Below are 23,644 nucleotides of genomic sequence, written 5' to 3'. Positions count from 1 at the left end.
CCCTGCCTTTCCTTGCAGCCCAGAGATACATTCCATATCTGCTGTACTTCTGCCTTCCCTCTCTAAACTTGAGAAAATCAAATGCTATTTGCTCCCGGCCTGCCTCTCTAGGGGGCTCCCATAACACCATTTTCTTTAGAAGTATTACATGGCAAACGGGATGCCTTTAACTACGGAGCAAATTTCTGAGCTGCAGGTTTCAGGGACTCGAACGCTCATGCCTCAGGAATGGTATGGCAAAGGGAATGACAAATAAGAATACAAATATTGCTGTTAAGTCCCATTTGCTTTTAATATTGTAACCTGAGATAGAAGCTGCTCTAAACTTCCTATGTGCCAGAATAAATACTTTTTTAGTATAACAATTAATATTCCAACTACAGATGGCCTGACATGATGACCTAGTAGTCACTGGTTAGCCATAGACAAGGTTAACAGGAATTAGATTTTTCTTGGTTTCATGGAAGTGCTTGTTCACACCTCCCAGAAGCACAAAAATGCTAAAAAATAACATTTCAGATCCTGTGGTTTGGTAACCTGGGATCCACGTGCTTATCCCTCTAGTGCCAGCTCCTGTGAGCCTGTCTGTAGTTTCTGCTCTCCTTACAGCTGGCAAAAAAGAAGCTGCCTCAGATGAACATTCAGAAACTACCTCACTCCTAGATACTGCTCCTGGCTCCCACAGCCCAGCACAATACATTCCTCAAGCTGTATTAAAACACTTAGAGCAGCCAGAATAAGTGACCCAGTTCTGCTCCACAGCATCCAGGACCTACCTGTCCAAGTCGTCTGATTAGTCAGAACAAAAGCTTTGCACTGGGAGTAGCTGTCACAGATCTCAATGGCTTCGTTGACATCAAATACGGAGAGGAGGCAGCCCTTGTGATGGTAGGATGGCCAGCATCTGTAGTTCTCATCAGGAATAAAGGCTTCAGGCACCCGTCTGTACTCTGCAAATAGGAGCAAAGCAGTGGTTGGAAAGCTCCAGTAAACTGGTTGTTTTTAACAGGGTAAGTTTATTAGAACAGCTTAGGAGCAGGATATATGATGGAAAAGCTGACAGTTTAGACTGTACCAGCTCTGGTTTACTCCCAAACGTGTTTATAGCTCTGCACTTTCCTTTCCTTTTCCTTTCCTCCTTTCTTCTTCACACCTTTTTCTCCAGAAAGCATCTGTAAATAAACAGTCTGTGCACAAAACCCCTTCCCCTTCCCCACCGCGGAGGCGAGGCTTTGGTTTTATTAGAAGTTTTACAGGAAGAATGCCCCATTGAATAAACAGCATCCACTTGAATGAACTGACTCACTGTCCTACTTCTCAACAGCGAGCAGGATTGTCGGGGTGAGACCTGACCAGGCGTTCCCAGCCCTCCCTCTCCCTCAGAAGAGCATGCTATTTTTCTCTGGCTCCTTTAGAGAAGGAAGAAAAGACAGGCTTTTAATTAAGCAAACTTTTTTTGCTTGCTCAGATTAGGACAAAAGAGGAGTCGCTTGATGGGCCTCTGAAGAGAAGGGAGGGGGGAAGCAGCGGGAGCATGGCAGCGTGGTCCTCGCCCAGCCTCCGCTGCCCAACGACTGCTCCTCTCCCTTGGCTGCCGTTCAGTCTCACTTGCCTTTATGAGCTGCCTCTTGTTCTCTGTTCACAGCTCCTCTCACTTTCCCAGCCACTAACAGGCCTTTCTCTAATGAATGCATCAGCAAATTCAACTGATCATTTATAAACATTTCTATTTAGCCTCCAGACGCACAAATTAGTGGTTCCCTCCTGTCTCTCCTCCCCACGTCCTATTCAAAAAACTAAATACATTCTATATTTCTTCTAATTGTATCTATTATGGAAACCAGAGCTGCCTGCCCTGACTCACAGTCTATTCTTGAGTCACTTTGGTTCAGGCATTTTCTGCCTGCTCTGCTGATTCAGCCTGCTAATATTTCATACAGCACATTGTATGAACACCACTAAGTCAAAGGCAAGTGTGTCTGCTACTCCAAACTGCCAATATTTCAACTGGGGAAAGAAGTGCACATTCATGAGTGCTCATTCTCACCACACGGTCTGAAATAGTTGGAAACAAATGTAGTAAATACATTCTATTTTAGGCCCTAGCTCATTTAAAATATCATAAGAAACATTCCCAAACAAGAAGTAAAATCAGAGCTCATCATGTCCCAGTTAAATCAAAAGCAAAACAGTTTTCTTAATTCAGGAAATGTAGATTCATGCACAAGAAAAAAAAAAAATTGAAATGCAGTTCCACATTATGACTGATCATTTCTCCATCCAAAATATTTATGCATTTCTTCTGAAGAGAAGTCAGAGCATAAATCAAACTGTTGGCTAGGTAAAAGTCCCCTTTTTCCCAGTTTCTGTATCAACTGTAGTGTAACAATAATTGAATATAACAGAATGTTCTCTTATCTTCACATGGAACTGCAGAGTATTGATTTGTACCTCACAGCCTAGGACAGTAAAATAACGTGCACAAATTAAAAGCAAAAAAAAAAATCAATTCCTTGTCATTAGCACCGTATGTAACCATTTGTATCAGCACACATGCAGTGTTGATTAGATATAAAATGTGATTATCCACAGCTCCTCCTTGCACACCACAGAAAAGCCACTTCACACTGCACTGTGCCAAGCCCCATGCCACAGGGGGCATTCACAGAAGGATGGTCCTTGCTGTGGCAGCAGGAGATGAAGCACCTGCCTGATTCTCCACGTCAGCAGGGAGCACGTCCCAGCCCTTCTCCAGGGCACTTTGGGAGTCTGACAGGCTCCACACTGGGCTGGAAGGAAGCTGTAGCATCCCTCAGCACCATCGCAGCACTAAGACCAGCCCTACATCACATCATGTGTTTTTCTTCACGCAAGGGAGAAAGCCCACCTTGAGGACCCTTATTTAATATTTAAAATATTTAAACTCCTCTGAGCACACATCTGCTTCTTAATAGGCCTAATGCCTATTAACAGCCTAAAGCCCTTCTCCTCAGCACTGCTCCCAATACAGCTCTCAGGGGTTAGGCTCTCAGCTGGCATACACAGACCTCAAAAGAGCAGCAGTGATTCTGAGGTAGGAGATAAAGTTCTCCCTTTCCATTGCCTTTTTCAAGGTGACCAAGCCTGGTAAATCATCTGGGCAGCTCAGACACATTAATCAATTGAGTTGAGCCAGCAGTAACTGCAATGGCAAGGCCCTGGTTTGAATCTGCAAGTGAGGATGGAAAAAGCCATGCAAGGATAGTGTCACCATGCAGCAGAGCCCTGTGGCTGTCCCTTCTCTCCTCCCTGCTCTCTGACAGTTCTGACATGAGGGAAAGCCACAACCATCTCCAGTGGCTCATGGGAACAGGTCACAGGCACATGGCAGCATGACACAAATGCAAAGAGCATTTTCTTTGGCTGTGAGATCACCAAGCAGCACGTGGGTGGAAACACTGCCACTGGAATCTGAGGGAAGGCACACTGTCACACAGGCTCCACAAGGGCAGCTTCTGGCTGCACTGGCAGGAGCCACTGGGTACCTGCAACCTGGGGACTGCTGCCCACAGGGAGGGGAAAAGCAGGAGGGCAGCCCCTGTGGCTGGCATGGCAAACAGCCAGGGAGTGCCTTCCCTTAGGAGCATCCCAATGGGAAGGCAGCCACAAGGAGTGGAGGGCAGGACATGTGATGATGGCCCTGCACCCGGGTTCCTGCTCCCACACCAGCCACGCACTTCTGCTTGCCCTGGGAAGCCAGCATGGGACCTCCTCTTAAATTATTAGTCAGAACTGATGAGAAACTCACTGCAACACCAAGTGATGATCTAAGCAAACTGCACTTCTCTTCAAAACTCACTCATCTCCAGAGATGTATGAGTTTTATTTGTATGAGTTGTGAAGAAATGCGCTCCTCTCACATGAACTAGAAGGACCCTCCTGAAGGATGCTTCTCCACTGACATGTGTCCCAGCAATGACATTAGGTCCAGCCCTCAGCAGAGGTGGGCTTCACCTACACCTTTAAATTGGACACCACAGTGCAGCTACTCAATTAAGCAGTACTCCAATGGTTTAAAGACAGCTCCAGCTCAAGTTTTTGTCCTGCCCAGACCTGGAACTTGCTTAAATGGAGTCCTTGGAATTTGAAGGCTCACAGCAGTAAATCACATCATAAAAAGGTCAAAGTTCTGGTCAATTTCCAGACTAATGGTGTTTAAAACCAATAAATGCTTGCCTAATACTATAAATGCAGCCATAAATTTACACTTTTGTGTACATATACATAGCTTGACAGAGAGTACATAAAGTCTATCAAGGTAATGGAAGGGAATAGATTAGAGAAATGCAAGGCATTCCTACTGTTATCAGCAGAAAAAGAATCCTTTCCTCCATGTACTAATTTTGTGAGGATTGAAGCAACTAAATGCAGTGCAGTAAGCCTGATCTTGATATCACTTACAATGGGTTTATTCCAGAATTTAACACAGGGGAGGTAATACAAGAGCTCACAGTTACACAGACAGATTCTACTCCAAAGCATTTTTTCTTGTAAACATTTTGGGTCTTTGAGATACTTTGCTATGCTGAAGCCAGGCAATCCTAAAAAGTTTGTTTTGTGATAGTGTTTATAGTTTTAAATATTTTTACACAGTTGTTCTGATCAATCAAAACATGCTGTTTTGTTCAGGCCAAAATCTCAGAAGTTTCTTACAATGTTAGTCACATCTCCATGATGGCCACACTGATCCTCAAAATAAGATCACTCACTTGTTTGTGACAAGTAAGAGAGGCATTTTTAAAAGCAATCTGCAGCATCACTGACCCGTGCAAGAGCTATTAAAAAAGCCAATGCTTTAAATTCTTATTCTATTTTTAAATTCTTATTCTATTTTTTCCATCAAAAAACACCTGCATTGTCCCAAAGCCTACTACAATCTATAAACATACTCATTTTCACTGTACTAGACTGAATTATGTAAAGAGCTCCACAAGTATATAATAAACTATGTGAAACCGCCTGTGGTTTCCCCCTTTTAGCCTGTCTGAATCACCCTAAATCTGACTTTAATCAGTCCTAATGACCGTTCATTTCAGCCACAGCAGCCAGACTGCATTTTTACTACCAACTACAGCTACTTGTTGGAGATTTGCCCAGTTCTCTTATCACCTGCCAATACACTGTGGGTCAATGACAGAGACACAACCACGTTCATCCTTGAGAGAAAATTCGTGTTGCTCCTTTTTCTCCCTCCTTTTTCCCTCCAGCCACAAGAGGAACACCGGCAGTCGACTCTGGAATTGCTTTCAATTGCTTTGCTCACAAGTAAGCAGAAAGAGTCTGATCTTGCCAATATCAGCAAAAAATGGTATTGAGCAGTGTTTTGCTCTACAAACAGTCCCTTCCGATTCCCAGGGAGCTCTTGGAGAACAGTATTGGATCCAAAATAGACACTAATACACTGATGTTTTTAGTATGCTTCGTTTTATGCTGAACTTTTCCTCATGTTCCAATACCTCACATTTACACATGCTTCTGAGAGCAGGCCCCTGGGAGCGCCCTGCACGGTTTGCTACAGCGAGCGACGTTTTGGTATTTCTGAGGAAGCGAGGGGGCAGGCCTGTCCCGCGGGCTCTGCTTTCACTCAGGCTGACGCATCCCAACCGTTGGAAAGCCAGGCTGGCTTGGCAGGACACGGCTTTGCCGTCGGGCAGGAGATCGCCCTGCTCCTCGGGGAGCGTCTCGGCCGCCCTGAGCGCGCCGCCCTCGTGCCGGCAGCGGAGCCGCGTTTAAATCCGTGTTTAAATCCGTGTTTAAATCGGTACGCAGGCTGCCACCGAAACGCAAATAAATAACGAGGGAACGACATGTCCCCTTGCATTTTACTCCTGTTAACATGACACAGCTGGAGCATTTTCCTGCCCCACATCCTGGGGAGCTGTTCCATACCCACAGCCACCTCTGTGGTACACACCAATCTACCAAAGGCCCAAAATGTCCTACAGACACTTAAACATTGCACGTGGTCCATTCGATCTAAAAACAAGGATGCTGATGATGGACAAAGCAGAAGTTGCCTAGGGTCACGCATTGGGGCATTTAAGCTTGAAGACAGATGCCCACAGGATCTAAAAGACATTCAGTGACTTCTTTAGTGTTCTGGAAGGGAACTGAGGACCTCAGCAGAAAGTATTACGCTGTGCAGTGCCACGTTGGACAGGGAGAATTTTAGCATTACTCAGGGAACAGGGTAAATGGTTTGCACGGTGGTGGAGATACAAGTGAGCAACAAGCAACTGGATCTGCAGAGATCCACTGAACTGCCAGCATCACGTGGGTGCAAAGGAACCTGCTCCTGTGTTCTGTGTGCTGGGATTGCCTGGCTCCTGGTGTGAGAGCCCTCCCAGAAAGGCAGGGTGCAAAGGGAGACTTTCTGCCCTGTGCACTTTCCCCCTCAGGGCTCTGGGAAAGGGACACCAAAGGCACATGTATGAAGATAATATTTAAAAAAATATAAAGCTGATAAAATTTATTATAATATATTTTGATAGAGCAGGAATCTGGGCTGCAGTTTGTTCCTGATTTCAATAATTCTTGGGTAGACTTACAAATTCCTAAGCAGGTTGCTATAGTGACCCTGCAGAATATTTTTTTCAAAACACTGTTGTACTGTAAATATTTACATACAGCATAATCCTGCCAAATTGTCTTGAGACAAAGGAAAACACAACGTGTCTTTGCTTTATGTCCAGCCTTCCAGCTTTTTTAGCTTTGAGAATGTGCTTTCAGCTAACAACGGCAGCTAATTACAGCTTTCTGTGGGCTTGCACACCCCCAGACCTAATAATGGGTCATTTATTAGCTTTAATGAATAACAAAGCTATCTGATTTATGAGTGTTAGCTGATTTCACGCATTTCTGAGCAAATTCTGAGTTAGCTGAAGGGCTGGGGCTTAGCTCAAGGGCCAGATACTTGGTACAAATCACTGTTACTTGATTGAAGTAATAAAATCCTTGATACTGGGGCATGACTTTACTGATGAACATCAGTAGTTTTTTTATAGTCTCCTTAATCTGGATAATTAATGGAATTATTTAATCATTTTTAGATAACATATGTCAGAAGAAATACACGGTTCCTGTTTTAATTCACATTCTTCTGGATTCCAGCAGGAGAGGCCGACAGCCAATGGAATATAAAAGCATTTGTTCCTGGTGTTGTTTTAAATGCTGCAATGCTCCCATATCAACATGAACAGCAATGTGATTTATGATTGCAGAACACATACACAGCTATCAAATGTCTCCCACGCCTCTACTCTAGGATACTAAACCAAAGTCCAGAGCATAATATAATTTACAGCACTATAAAATCTTTACAACTGAAGCACAGTGAAAGCTTAATATCTAAGACCTTCTGTAATATGACTATGTCATCTTGTTAAACTTTATTTATGGGAACACGAGGGCTGACAAGAACTTTCTTGGTGCCACTTCCCTGCTGCTTATCAGTATCACCTTTCTCACTTTGTAGTGTTCATAGGAGGAGGTCTTCCTTTCAAAAACATAAGTTCACATAGATAACACACTGTTTCCTCAAGGTTAATGTTTTAGTTATGGCCTTACATGACATGCCCAAGATCATGAGCTTGTCTTTTCTACTATGAATTTACAATGGTCTATCCAAGATAATGCCTAATTCCAAGTATTTAAGACCTAAGACAAATTCTGAAGCTTCTGTAGTTTCTTTTCAAAACCTGAACCTTCTGTAGTTTCTTTTCAAAACCAAACCAAAGCAAAACCTTACAATTTTTGGGTCTGAATTCTCCTCCTGTTCTTTTAGGATTTCAAAATAGGTTGTGCACCTGAAAGACCTTATTTCATCACTAACCCTTTAGATGCCAGGAGATTGACATCACAAATTCCCGTCATTTCTACTATTTGTGAGAGCAAAAGTCCCAGAAGTGAGTCACCTTGTGAGAGTTTTATCATCTGGAGCAAAATGGATGCAAACTTGTGTCTCCCCCATCTTGGCACCCATTGGGGTATGAATGCAAAGCTCATTAGCTCCAATCTGGCCTGAGAACCAAATGATCACCTTTAATTTTATCTTAACTTGGCACTGGGCTGAGAAACACCCTTCTTGAACTTTGTCTATCCTGCAGAGCAACACAGAAAATATTTTATAAAATTGTGCAGTCTTAAAATTTTTTTTTTTATTAAAAAAAAACCCCAAAACAGAATCTCAACCTACAGCTTGGGGAAAATATCCCAGTTATTCCTTTTCATCCCTGTCTACCACTCTACCAAGATCTATACAAAATACTCAATTTGCTCAGCTGTTCAGCCTTGGTTTCAGGGTGAGGATGCAATCGCAGCTGGGAGCATCCTACCAGTAAAAGAGGCTGATTCCCTGGACACCACTCCCTTCCAGGACACTTGTCATCCTCTCCTGCAACTCCACTGTACCAAAAGAGAATTCCTCATTCTATTATCTCGGAATAAATTCTAATTAATCATTTCTAATTCCATAATCTCTGGATTGAATATTTAAAAAATTAATTACAACACAGTATTAGTATCAGATAGTCAAAAATCAGTTGAGGAAAGATTATGGTTGGAATTAAAATTATAAAAGTAGGTATATAGGCACATTTTAGCCCTCATGATATGACTTCTTCATATTTGTCTGGCAAGGAAAGGGAGTCTTAAAATAGAAATAGATTACAACACCTTTTCTGTTTGGTTAAAGTGGCCTTAGAACAAACTAGAAACAGGTCTTTACATCTTAAAAGCATGGCAGCTAAGTCTAAGAATCTAATCCAAGTGTAATTTCTAGTAAAATACCCAATTCCTCAGGCCTGTCCCTGGTTGAGAACATTTTCCTATCGATGAATTCAATATTACACTCACAGTATTTAATGTACATTATCCAATATGTTGCACAAAGCATCTACAGATTTTCAACATCTTTGGTCACACTGTGAAGTGCCTAAGTCCGTTAGCAGTGTCCTACAAATAAAACAGGCTCTTTGCAGAGCAGGGAATCTCCAACCATGGTTATGGGGGTAGTGGATTCTGTGTTACGTTATCCAGGACTCTACAGAATTAAAGGAACACAAAAATGTGTAATTATTACAGTAGCTAAATATACACAGAGCTCTGCTTCGTATCCGTGGAAACCTGCACTGATACATTGACTACTGCTGTCCAAAGCTTCTCTCCTTGTGAGTCTTTGTAAACATGACAGATCTCTAAAACTCAAAAACTTCACCTCATCCTAATATATCAGTTAGAGCTGGGATCAACCAGCATCACAGAACAACTTCAGCTCTCCTGGCACTTCTTCAACAAAGGATATGTTTGTACTATTGATTGTACTGCTGAAAATAATTTTGCTGTGTTGACAGGTATCACTCCGCACAGATGTGATGAAAAGCTGAAAATTAGAAAGTTAAATGAACACCTGCAACAATTTTCCTGTCAATTTTACAACAAAATAAATATTGAATTATTCTGATAAGTGGGTCAAATTCATCCCTGGTATCATGGCCCTTTGAGGTTAACAGAGCTACAACCAGAACGAATTTGGCTCCTGTGTCTCTTTCACTGAGCAAATGCTTCACTGAACTTTTGAAACCCCCTGTGCCAAAATTCATCTTCATTTAGAACCCATCTTTCCCTCTTTACTGAGCTTTTGCAGCAAAGCCATAATTTTCCTATCAACTTGCAGTCAATTATGTTGACAGTTTGACATGAACATTGTACATACACAAAAATAATTTGCAAAACAGCTTTTACAATTGTTTGGCTTAACAGTCATTTCCAGCACACATAATATTCTTTGACATGTACAATTCCACAGCTATCCTTCTAGGAAGAACATGCACCACTTTGTACCACAGCTTGAATAGCATACAGTCATATCATGAAAAAGATACTGTTATTTAGCCTTGTTTTCATCCTATTCTTTTTTTCTATTTTTTCATTCTATTGCTAGCAGAAGATGAGGGACACACTATTTTTCCCTTGCAAAGGAAGTAAAAATTTTAGTCTTTCAATCTATAAACATTTATATTACAAGAAATTTAAGTCCCAGGAAACCCATGGGGCATTGCAACCTCATGACTGGATGCTCTCCAGTATATGTTCAGGCAGGTTCTGATACTACAACAGCAGTGTGTGGATGTGATGAAACAGGTTTTCCATAAATCTGTCCTGGAGAACTCACTTTGGATTTCCTTATTCCCATTACAGCCTGCTCACACGTATGGATGTCCAGCTACATCACACAGTGATGAGTTACAGGAGGCTCCCAGGAAGCAAAAAGCAGATAAAATATTGCATGATTTCAAGGACCACTGATTTCTGCACATTAGCCCTTGCAAACCCCACAACAATGACAAAATCTCATATTTTAAGTTTCAAGAAAGATTACTTTACCAGCTTTTGGCACCCGGGTTGTGTTCTGCAGGTACTCCCCACTTTTATACAGATTCAAAACTCTCTCCAGCTGAGCAGCTGTCTCATCTATTCCCCAGTGAAGTTCTCCTTTAAAAGCAGAGGAAAAGAATTACTTAGATGAGGAGCAACCTGCACAGGACAAAACAAGGTTTAATCTGAATGAAGCCCTAAGCATGGGAGTCTCACGGTGCCCTGCTCCATGGCAGGGTGGTGATGTGGGCAGGAAATCCTTGAGCTCTACAAGTCAGGTCTCACACCAGACACAGCCCAGGCATTCCAGAGGCTGACTCAACCAGCTGGCAGCCCCAGGCCTGCAGGCACAAAGCACTGAGGAGAACTCCTCAGGAGACCAACATCAGCCAATACAGGGAACTCCAAAGCTTTGCTTGCTCATTAGCTTTAGCCCAGCATCACTTATTTTCCCTTCAGATGCACACTGGAGCAAGGCACTGAAAAACCCTCGAATCAGTGTCACAGGCAACTACTCTTGTCTCAAAGCCATTCCCTTGGTAATCAGTGAAGATCTATGGAAATGCCATTTGTGGCTCTGGCTCCTGAAGTATAAAATATCACTAGTATCATTGAAAATGAGAAAGTATCCTGGGTTTTACCATTAAAATTTCCTTTTCCAGGGACAGAAGTTCTTTCAGACCCCACAAGAAATTGCATTCTGATGCATGCAGTTCACCCCATGCTGAGGTGTCAGGATGACACAAATATCTCTGTGAAGCCTAGATAAAATCTAAAAATGGGTTTTATCTGGTCTATGGGCCCATTCTTGCCTTCTTGGTATGGGAGGAATTTTAACCTGGATAGAAAAACCGTCTAGTTCTATTGCAGTGAGCACAAAAGCAGCACCCTCCCCTCCCAACCATAATAGTTACACTAAAAAAGCAACTACTTGGCATTACCATGTTTATTGTGATTACCTGTTGCATTGACTATCTTATCCAGCAATGGTCTTAGTGAGGATGGAGCACTGTGTGGAAGAAGATAGGTAAAAAAAAACCTGCAATAGAAAAGTAACCGATATTGACTTTTTTTTTTTTTTTTTTTTACAAGAGTTTACAAATATCTCTGGTAACTCCTGAACATCATAAAGAATAAAATTCCTATTACTTACATGCCACTGACCTATTCAGGAAATATAATAGCATTCTATACTCAAATAAATACATAGCTGAGACTATTCACACACAGCTGTCTGGCATACCTAGACCACACTGCTACATACAAGGCTGCCTTGTACCTATGTGTAAATGTTCCATTAATGCAGCAATTTGCTGTGAAGTCCCATGACTATTGGCAAAGCTGTCTGTGCTCCAACAAACTAAAAGGATGCCATCAACCCCATAAATCGTGGGCTTGCTTTTTTTTCAAACCTTGAAAGTGAGTAAATTGGATTTCTGTTCCTTTCTAATAAATGAAATTACTATTTTCTTTACTACAGTTTTCTTAGACTTTCAAATTAAGTGCCAGGAGAAAGCCAACTTCTATTGTTTTAATGCTGCTGGAATACAGAATGTCCTCTCTGTTCCTATCATTTATCTATAATCAAGATGCATTCATGTAGGTATTCACCAATGGAGGTAGAATGACAGAATGGGAGAGGTTGGAAAGCACCACTGGAGGTCAGCTAGTCCAGCCTCCCTGCTCAAGCATGGCTCCCTAGAACAAGTTACTTAGGATTGCATCCTCATGGCTTTTAAATATCCACAGAGAAGGAGATTCCAAACTCCTTTTTAATGATTACTACAAAAGAAAAAACAATATGCCATTACCATCCCTGGAAGTACATTTAATATTCATATTCCTCCTTCAGAGTTCTGCTACTCTGCCAATACTACTATATATTGCAACTAACTCAGTGTCACAGAAACCTAAGATGCAGATGGACAGGTCAGGATATGACAATACAAAAAGAACTAATGGTCATAAATATTAGCTAATGAAAAATACAGGAACACAACTGGAAAATTGCACTGCTTCACATCTAACTTGCAAAGCAAAGTAAACAATTTTTCATATACAAAGACCACATTGTCAACCCCCAGGGGAGTCATGCTCAGGAGGGAGACTAGCAGATGCTTTACATAAACACAAATTAGAAAATCCAGTTACTGATACCAAAAATTGATCATAGAGGCAGGTATTATTGAGCTGACACTCCGTTTGCACAATAAATATTTCTTTGAGAATGTAACTCCCTTTTCCATCCCAAACAAAAATAATGTTTATGGTTTTCCCAAGTGGGATAATCCACTGGTGGGTTGTCCTGATGATGAATATGAAACAGCCAATGTAAATACTTACAGAAATCCAAAGAGCAGCACAACATTTTTAACAAATAATTTGTCTGGTAAACTTTAGCTGATTGTTTTTGCTTAGAAATTATCCCTAAAGCAGAGTCCAACTGATTGTGAATAGTTCTTTGCAAAATTCAGTAGCTGTCACTAAGTTTGCCCAATGCTGGCTGGAAGCAAGTCACTGAGGTTGTTGTTTTTCCGTAGCTCCAGGGCTACAGAGACATGCAACTGTTCTACTGCAAACACCCACATGTCAAATCCTGACGTGCACAGACACTGCAGTCTGCACAACTTAATTGCAAGAACATTTGTTATTCATCGATTCCAGGGCCAGTGGTATCCCCTGTGATCTGCATAACACAGACTGTCAGATCATTTTATATTCATTCCTACAAATTGCTTCTTTTCGAGAACTATCTGATCTTCATTAAAGAATTCTCAATGATGGAGAGTTCATCTCAGCCATTGGTCAACAGTTCAAAATATGAATTATGTTTACTTTCAAAACTGCCAGTGCTTCGAAAACTGTTGCTCCAAACACTTGGAGGAAAACACAGTGAGACACACTTGTGACAGGAGGTAACCATCTGAAAGTCAAGATGGGCCAGTCCTTGTAGATATTTCTCCCAAATGTTTTCTCTCCTTTAATTATTTACCTCATAAAGAAACCAGCAAGATAGGCTTAAGTATGCTTTCAAGGTTAGGGTGTGCTATGTTTTAAAATTACAAGGGGTTTATGCATTGTTTGACATATTGCTGCTTTTGACTTCTAACAGTTTCAGAGGGCAACCTCCAAGCCTACAGCAACAGAGTGCACCTATGAAAATAACAAATTTATCAGCCTATCCCTAATGAATTGAGGATTTCACCTTCTGAGACAAGAGCATAGGGCTTGATGTAATACCTTAGCATGGGTGGTCACAGCCTCTCACACCATGAATCCACCGTTCAACAAAACCCCATGTCTCTATGGAATTAAAATAAAGAGGGGCTGCGAACACTGGGGCACTATGCATGAAATACACACTTGAGAGCAGTTCAAAGGCAATACTAAAAACTCTATTAGAAAAAGACCACTTCCTTCAGTGTGACCAGCAACCTGCCACAAGCCCACCACACCACAGACATGTCCCCGCTTACAACCGAGATGGATGGGCGCCTATTAAAGGCTGCTTACCCAGAAACAGTAAAACTGTCTTAACCAAAAGCTAGCAAGCTAAGCAAGATCTTTAAGCCAAGCAAATGGAAATGGAAAATCTTGCAGGACACGCTAAATACTGTGCTGCACAACTGCAGATGCCTGTCATGTGGTGCAGCCCATTTCAGTGTGGTCAGCTAATGCGACACACATGCTGGTGAGCACCCTGTGACCAAAGCAGAAGGCTCTCTTTGGAGCAGCCTCTCCTCACTGTGGTCTGGAAGGCAGTGAATGGCACAGCACTTGAAAGGGAAGCCTAAGAAATGAGCACACCATTATGGCACAGCTCTGAGATCTCTTCCTCCTACCTGGATCAGCCAGGGTGGCCACCCATCCCAGCAGCGCCCATCAGATGGAACAGCAATGGCACAGGATGAGCACAGCACTGAGCATCCACCCATCCCTGGAAAGCAGTGACACGTCTCCCCCAGCATCCCACACAACCCTCCGGGGCTGTGATGGTTGATGGGGAGAGCCAAGACCACAAACACAAAGCCATCACCCAGAAGGACCCAGCTGTAAATCTGGACACAGCTTTAGAATCAAATTTGGAAGATTTACAAAAGCTGAATGCTTCCTTCAGTGAGGCCAACGGGTCCAGCATGGCCCATCACCCATGTGTCCCCCACTGTGGCACAGCACTGGGAGTCAGTCCCACAGCACCTGCTCACACAGACCCAGGGCTGGGAGGGAAGGGTGAAAAGACCACCCTTGCTTTAAGAGGTTTGGGCTTAGACCCCAGAATGTCAGCAGCTGAGGATGGTCCCAGCAGCTCCAAGGACACATTGAAGCTGTTATCACCCTACCAAGCAGGCTCCAGCAAAGCAGGGAACACTGAGCCAGAGGGCAGTGGGTGAACTGAGCTCTAAGCCTCCTGCTGAATCCAGCCCTTTGTTCAGCTGGTGGTGCAAAACATGTGATGACCCCTCTTAACTCACACCAAAGAGCTGCTGGAATTGCCTCACCATAGAGCTTGTGGGCACGAAGCATCCAAAAGTGCTTATGCTTCACTCCTATGAAAATCTCTGCTTGAGTGAAGAATTCAGTGGGCTTCAACCAACACAGAATTAGACTGAGTGATGAATCACACTCAGAGTATGCAAAATATTTCAAACATTATAAATGCCATGTATTTTCACAAATGAAACAATTATTCATGGCTTCACTTACTCTTGGGCATTGGTTCTGAGACAGTATGTGCTCATTGATGTGAATAACAGTAAAGGATGCTGGAGCTCTAGGCCCACTCTTAATTCTACATGGCTTTATCTGATCACAGACCTGTAGGCATTGTAGAGATTCCTCTTTTCGTTCATGCTCTGACACCGTCCCTCAACTGAGCAGGGCAGGGTGAAGTTTCTCGCAGGGAATTCCATGAAGCAGTCGCTGTTACTGGTGCAAGAGCTCTCCTCAACACTGGCATCATCCAGATCTGTCACCTTCAGCTCCCCATCCACGATCACAAACTGCCGAGGGCGAAAATCCAGTAATGTCACTGAGCCAAGAGGAGAGTGAGCCAAGTAATGCAGAAGCCGAACTAAGCTGAGACAAATCTGAAACACAAAAACACGGGCACCTCGCATTGTTTTCTCAGTGCAAAGTATACAACAAAACCACTTTAGCTGAAGATATGCTCATAAATTTATGACTTAATATAAGCATTATAACTTACCCTCAAAACTAAATGTTGCAACCAAGGTATTTTTCACAGGATTAGCATAGCTGACTATAAAATCCTGAGAGACTTGAAACAAAAATAAGCTTCTTTACAAGTGCTTTCCCACACTATTCTTGAAGCAGGGTTCATTGTTGCTATTCTTACTTTTACCAGAAATAAAAGCATTAGTTTTTAATAACACTTTATGCACAGGCGTTGACCACAGAGTCTGATCCTGCTCTTTTACAAACTCTAGGTCTGGAAATTTTGGCTGGACTGCCCTGCACCCGTGCCTGGAGCTCCAACTGCAGACAGAGTCTGTATTGCCTCCTGCCTCTTGACTGTTTTTATAATTTTTTCCACTGTTTCCTTTGATTTTTTTCCTTTTTCCAGGGGAGAAGGAAGCAAATTCCCAGGAGCAGGTGCTCCACAGGTCCAGTGTAACCCTGCACTATGCCTCAGGGTAAGGGTATATACCTATCTGCCTTGAGGGTCTGCCGTGGTGGACCCTCATGCACCACTTTGAGGCTGAGGTGGGAGCTCTGTGCTGATGTTTCACTTTTCCACTGCAGATTAGAAACCTGAGTAACTCTTACTAGGCAGCAGCCCTGATGAACACTGAATTCAGCCCCCTTACCAAAGTCCTGTTTTCAATTCATGCATTCTTTTAGAATCCACTATGTAACCTATTAATCCAAAGGTAGCAGTAATAAGAACACAGTTGAATACTGGAATTTTTATGTATTAAGTAAGTAACAGGTCATATTCAGTTTAGCAGGCTTTTTACTGTTATATATAATCTTTGTTTTCTATTAAAATACAATGTCAAGGGCATATGCATTGAAGTAGTCAAACTCAAATTCAGTCTAGGGGCTTAACCAATAAACTCAAGGGTACACCTCAACACATCCTTGATAAGAAAGCTGAGCATAGCTGAAGTTATCCCTCAGACCCTTCACTTGTGGGACATTAGAACCATCTCATGCTTCTACCTAATCCTTCTCCTGGTTGACCGGACAAGAACATTTTTTCTCCTACTTACAGGATACCATAGTTCATATGGAGACATTTGTGGGTGCATACAAGTGTGGTTACGGAATGCTAAACTTGACCCTTACCTCCCCTTGAAAGGACACAGAACTCATGTCTGTGTTATCCTGCAATACACTGCAGAGAAAAAGCCCATCCAGCCCAAGATAACCTATAATACAGGTATCTTCAAACAATATAGGTATCTCCAACAAACCCAGAATTTAGCTTGAGCAAACCCACAGGTTGTCATCCAAAATTATTGCCTTTTCTCAAATGCCAAAAAGTCCCATGACCCTGCACCAGCAAGCTCTGTGCCCAGCCCCAACAGGCTCTGCCATGCAGATGTGCTGCAGGCTGGCACTGCAAATGCCTCCTTACAACAAGCTTTAAGCACACAGGTGAAGGCTTTGCTCTGTGTTACACACCTCAGGCTCACTCAGCTTGCTGCTGAGTCCATCCACACAAGGAAATTATAATTTCATGAGGTTATTCCTACAATTATCAATTGTAAGAATAACCTCATGGATTTATGCAGTCATTTTCAGGACTGGACCACAAATAATTCTCACATATCAAGAAGACAATTCTATTTCCTTCCTTTCTGTATTAGTTGCATCTTAGACAAATGAATGAGCATGACATTATTTAGGACTTCATTACAATGGTCACAGGAATGTTTCACCTGTAATTCTACCTCTGTGAAGGTCTTCATCTAATTCTCCTTTATCTCCCTTTGCAACTGCTCACTCAGAAATATCCACACTGGAAAGAAACTTCTCTGTTTATTACCCATAATCTCACATCTCTCTTGTCATTTATTTTGTACATAATTGCTATCACAGTCCATTATTTGCATTCCCTGGATGAGATGAGCTAAAGGCAGGTGGTCCTGTGTTTTGGGAACCCTGCTGAGTACCTCAGCTGCTTATCAAGACCACACTTCTTTCATGGAAAGGGAGCTGAAGCTTAGTGCAGAGAACACCCTTGCTCCAGCTGTATGAGTAAAATAAACTCTGCCAGGGAACATTCCTGAGCACAGAAAGTTAATCCCACATGCACACTGGCTAGCACGGTCTCTGGCCAGGTCTGACCAGCACCAAGGCTGTTCTCCCGCACTGTCCCCAGGCAGGACCCAGAAGGGACCATTTCCATCAGGTTCCAATCCTACTCACAGCCTTCAGAGGGGGCAGGAATGCAACGGCACAGCCCTGGGCTGCACCTTGCTCTTTTCACTCCGAGTTCACTCAGGCGCACTTTTAATTTTCTGGCACAGATGTAGCCAAGCAATCCAAAGTGTTTCAGATGGAGACTGCTGCTGCCTCTCAACATCCCAGGGAGTTAACCTCAGACAAAGACACATCCCCATATACAGCAAGCGAGACAGCTGTCTTGATCAAAGCATTGCTGCAGTCTGGCTTCATTTTGGACAAATTAAGTATGACCTTCGTGCTCCTGGTAAATTGCCAGTGTGGTGGACAAACTGGGTTTGAGATTTGTGTATGTTTATTTCACTCTTTCCCCAGGAAAAAAATGAACAGAGCAGGAAGCAGTAGAAAACAATTATAAAACAAACCTATGATAAGGATCAGGAGAGAAATGTAACGTCCTTCTATTGTTTAAATCCCAGTTGCAGAGCACAATGCCAAAACTCCTGTGTCTCAAACTTTAACAAGTAAGAAATGTTTCGAGATATCATGTAAAAACCATGTAACTGGTTACAATTAGATAATATTGACAGACAAAATAACACAGTGTCTTACACACTACAGAAGGGGAGTATTAAATACTGCTTCTAAACCAAGATTTAATCATATGCAAAACAAACATTTAATAAATGTGAATTGCACTGAAAATTACACAACCCCTGCTTCATAATATTATTTCTTGGTCTCCTAAAGATCCTTATGAAACAGCTGTTACTCACCCGAAATCTGTCTTCCCAGGAAGTCTGTAAAAGCTGAATCATCTCCAAAGGCGAGCCCAGCTCAGTGATGGTGGTCAGCGTGTCTGGGATGTCATTGCTGTCTTGGTAGCAATAGCCATAGAGCTGAAAACAACACAACCAGGCAGCATCAGTGCAGTGCACCTCGGCAGGTGGATTCCCAGAGGAGGCTGTGAGCAGTGCTTCTGGCAGGATGTGTCACCCTGCAGGGAACACAGCCTGAAGGACTGCATCCACTGAGCTACACCCAACCCACTCTGGACCAGTTGGTGAAGAACTGCAATCCATGGAAAGGACTCAGCACCAGAGGTGCTCATGGAGGACTGTCTCCCATTGGAGGGACCCCACACTGGAGCAGGGAAGACTCATGAGTCCTCTCCTGAGGAGCAAAGAGCCACAGAAACAGCATATGTTAGCTGAGCACAACCCTCATCCCCACCTCCCTGCACTGCTCAGGAAAGGAGGCAGGGAAACTGGGAGGGAAGTAGAGCCCAGAAGAAGGGAGGAGTGGGCAGAAGGTGTTTTGAAGATTTGGTTTTATCTTTTATTACCCTACTGTGATTTGATAAGCTAAATTAATTTTTCTTCAAGTTGAGTATTTTGCCCATGACATTAATTGCCGAATGCTGAATTGCTGAATTTCTCGCTCTCCTTAACTCAATCCATGGGCCTTTTAAAATATTTTCTTACCTCTCTCCAGCTGAAGAGGGGAGAGAGTGGCTTTTGGTGATACCTTGTATCCAGATAGGGTCAACCCATGACAAATATATGACAAAAAAACCCCAATAATAATAATTTAACATATCTGTGAATGCAGAAACAGAAAACTAACTGAGGAAAGGTCATTTAACCTATGCAATACCTGACTAAATAATACTGATTTTATGCTTAAAAAATATTGTAAAATAGTTTAAATTACATTTCCCATAGTATTACTGTTTGTGCCTTGAGTGGCAATGTGTTTTCAATGACAAAGCACCTTGAAAATCAATTGAAAAGCCAACAGTTATATTTCCCAGCCAGAAATCACCTCTCACTGTATCTGATGAATTTCTGTGTACAGCATCATTAAAGCAGGGCAAATACTCCAAAATACTATCGGCCAGTAGCTTCTGCAATTTAAAAGCATTTAAATGGCAATTTCAGCCATACTCCAGCTTCTTCTTTTATTTGCTTTCCAAAGATTTTTTAATTATTTCCGCTTGCATAAATAATTGCACTAGAAGAATATTTAAAGTCTGTGGAGGAGAGACTGCCTTGCTTTATATGGAGTGGGACAATGTCTGACAGGCTAGGGGACAGGCTTTTATGAACTCCCTGCCAAGCCCTGGCAGAGAGGATATTAAATGAGCCAGATAAGGATCTGATCACAACTTTCCAGCCAGAACAGCATGCACATGAAATAAAATTAAATGTAATCTCTGCCCCCAGTCAAATAAAACATACAGTAAAAGGGCTGATGTGAAAATGCACCATTAAAAAAAAATGCCCTGCTGCTACTCCTCTGCTGCCTTGCCTTGAGAATTTTGATTATTCAAACCTCTTTTAGTTTTAAAACTCAGGGAAGATGACAGGGGGTTCCTCAGTGCTGAGGACACTCAGATATGGCCCTGCAGAGGAAGCCAGACTCAGGCAGCCAGAACAGGTACTGATCCCAAATCAGGAGGAAAGCACAGTGTCATGGCCAGAGGGAGTGGCTGGGGCTGAACACAGCCCCTGTGAGCAGATTCCAGCATCCAGCACACGCTTCGAGCTTGTGACCTCCCCAGGCAGAAAAGCAAAGACCAGGCTAAAGTCAGCAAATACATGATTTGTTATGAGCCATGCTGCTAGTTTTGACTGTAGCTGTCTACATTTAAAGGAAAAAAAGGTGCCAAAAAATGTAAAAGAAGTAAACAATTTTTCTTTTTGGTGTAAAAATGGCACTGTATTTCAAAACAGCTGCTTAAACATGGTCATTAAACTAAACAAAAAAAAAATAGCTAAAAGATTTTATTTTAAAACAAGCCAAAAAGAAGATATGCGATAGATGCCAACATGAACATTTGAAGTGGGAAAATGGACGTTTGTCTTTACTGCCATAACCATGACAAAGATACTAACAGCAATAATTTCTCCATCTAGAGCCATTCAGACCAGACTTGGGTTTGTTCCTTATCATCCGTGACACCACTTTTTGTGCAGTTTATTGCCAGGAGTTAAATCTTAGAGGATCACATCAGTAAACTGTTTAGGCTATCTACACTAACCAAAAGTTGAATTAAATGAAAATATTTACTACAATATATATTATTTTCTCAGGGAAGGTTGGATTCTGCAGTCCCTACCAGCTACTTCCCACCTCTCGTGGGTGTGGGCACATTAAGGATGAAGCTCAGCAGGTTTGAAAACCCTCACTGCTGAGTGAGGGTTTCTGTATCATCTGCAGAATTCACCTCTTGTCTTTAGCACAGTAATACTATCCACGGGGAAAAAAGCCATAAGGGGAATTAGCAAGCAATCCAGACTGGGAAATGACAGTACTGCAGTAACTGTTGATTCACAGTAACACTGAATACAAAAAAGGTATCAGTCTCCCTTAGACATTGTCAACATTCATGAAAGCAACTCTGGGAATAGAAACACAGAAGAAAAACAACCATTATCCATTCCTTTGATTATAGAAACATAATACATATATATATACACAAAAAAAAATACTGAAAAATGAGTTTCACTATCTATTTATATGCATTTGATCACAGGAGTAGAAATTTATTACAGTACCTATTTGTGTCTATTGTATCTCGATCCATGAATGTCAATAGCAATAACATGTTAGGTTTGCTCTCCGCTGGAATTTTGTCCACAATTTTTAAATTTTAATGTCCAGTTTGTACCTTGGCATAAGTCTTCACTGCCCAAGTATCTGACTATATCTATAAACTAACCTGAGCTCTGTACTGATTTTACTTAAGTAAAACCTCTCCAGATACAGTGTTACTACACAAATACGTAGAGTTATAAAAGCACAGAAGTCTGAGATATAAAGGTTTTATTGGGCCACATTTATGCTTTTCAAAATGAACTCCTGAAACTAAATGTAAAAATGCACATGTAATTACATGGCCATGTTTGTATGTGCAATCACCATGATTACAAACTGGGCAAGTCCCAACAGCCCAGTTGAAAGCATCTGAAATTGTTACATTCATCCCCTCCTGATGAACCACCACCCAGCACACAGATGTTACAAAGTACAGAATATATATGGATACAAAATATTCCCAGGCAGGAATACTGAGGCCTTCCATTTAAAAAACTTACACAACACAAGGGACAAGTACAAGGGTACTACCCAAAGCATTTTTTTTAACTTCCTTTTGTTTTTGTCCAATCCATTTTAAGGTCAGAAATGAGACAGAATGGTTTGTATTCCCAGACAGTGAAGTAAGAAACAGATAGCTGGTGCATACAATAACAAGAAAAATAACCACACGGGGAAACTGAATATAGCTGGAAGCAAAAGATGAGCCAAAATATCTTTTCTATCTGAAATTCTATTAGGTTGGACATCATTCTCAGTGTCACAAAGCTACACTTCAGACATATTGAAGAGTGATGGTTTTCATACACTTTTTCAGTATGGTTTCAATTAAATGAATGGAAAGAAATACAATCCCACATCTTTTTGCTATCTCAAGTCGCTGCATTTAAATGCCACCCCAATATATTTTTGTGTAGAATCTAATAGCAAACAGTCACGATACTGGGATGCCTTTCTGTCTGTTTAGAAATATGTATGCCAGATATGAAATGTTGACCTGTTCTCACATCATGTGTCATAATTCATTTCTTTCGAGTAGCCCTGTTTACCAAATTTTTCCCTCGCCATCTGGATTTTCTCGTTCATAAATGCTCAGTCCTGCATTAGTCTTTCTGCCCCCAAAATTCCCCCTGATTCCCAACAGTTTTTAGGCACACTGGGCATACAAGGTCAGCCCCTGTGAAAGTCATATTGCATTGTAGGAGCCCGTGTCCCTACAGCTGGCCAGTTCACCTCCCTTTACAATTCCCTTTTACTACAAATTATGGGGACAGAGGTGCCCCTTTCAGAGAAGCTGGGGCAGCAGGGGAGGGAAAAAGCAGAGGTCACCCTCTACACAAAAGCCAACAAGCTTACTGAATAAAAACACAAAAAAAAGGCTTATTAAGCTGTCATCAGCAGGGTAAGTCTGTGCAAACGCTGAGCCCTCCCGCATCGGTATAGACACTCCAGCCGGACTTTCCAAAAACTAAATGTCAAACCAGAACCATTGCCAAAGTATTACATTTCCTTTGTGGAGGTTGCTCAGTCACAAACTGTAGGACCCACCTTTTCCAAACAGGTCTCCAGCCACTTTCCCCAGCTGGGGCTCTGCTGCCAGGCTGTGGCAGGACTGCTGGAGGGCAAAATGCCCCTGCACAGATCATACCATTTCCCTAAAAATTACAACATATTGTCAATATTCTTTTCTCTCTACAACCACAAAAACTGGTAATTTCCCCCTTTTTTTCTCCAATGAACATGAGATTTCTGTGAGTCCCGGAATGTGAATTTCAAGCACACTGTTACCAGCTATAATATAAGTGACAGGCTCAACTGCATTACACCAGAAGTAAATTTCAGAAACCTAACTCTCTTCTCTTTCAATTGGGACTGCTTTTCTCTTGTAATTTTGACTACAATAGGACCCAACTTCTGCCCACAATAGAAAACTGCAATGAAATACAATCTCACTACGTATGAAGAGTGACAGTAGTCAAGACTTGACACAGCCTTTCTTTTCAGAAATACATGGGGACACAGTTGCTTAATCAAAACTGGTTGTGTCTAGATTGTATTTTGTAGTGTTTTGGTGCCCGGGGGAAATAAAAAGCTCCTACTGGTCTTTCGATGATCTATTTGCTTAAGCTGCTATGTTTCAAAACCAGAACGGCATATTTTAGAAGCTCTTGATATTTATTGCTAAGCTAATGTAATATTTTTAGGCAACTAGTCCTTGGATTCACCTTTCATCCTTGAAGCACTCAGACAGTACATCCCT

At 42.0% G+C, this 23,644-nt stretch overlaps 1 protein-coding gene across 1 annotated transcript in view; it reads right to left on the bottom strand.

Moving 5' to 3' along the window:
* PKDCC (protein kinase domain containing, cytoplasmic) overlaps positions 1–23,644 on the bottom strand; it is a 35,201-nt gene that overhangs the window by 1,978 nt on the left and 9,579 nt on the right. The window contains exons 2-6 of the mRNA XM_021547551.2: positions 18,561–18,683; positions 15,229–15,500; positions 11,373–11,452; positions 10,423–10,530; positions 777–950 (exon numbers count right to left, since the gene is read on the bottom strand). Of these exons, the coding sequence (XP_021403226.1) occupies positions 777–950; positions 10,423–10,530; positions 11,373–11,452; positions 15,229–15,500; positions 18,561–18,683 (757 nt within the window). The remainder of the gene's footprint in view (positions 1–776; positions 951–10,422; positions 10,531–11,372; positions 11,453–15,228; positions 15,501–18,560; positions 18,684–23,644) is intronic.

Source organism: Lonchura striata, chromosome 3, assembly GCF_046129695.1.
Source record: "Lonchura striata isolate bLonStr1 chromosome 3, bLonStr1.mat, whole genome shotgun sequence".
Classification (NCBI taxonomy): Eukaryota; Metazoa; Chordata; class Aves; order Passeriformes; family Estrildidae; genus Lonchura; species Lonchura striata.
Note: the sequence above shows the minus strand (reverse complement) of the source record. Positions and strands in the feature narration are given on the sequence as shown.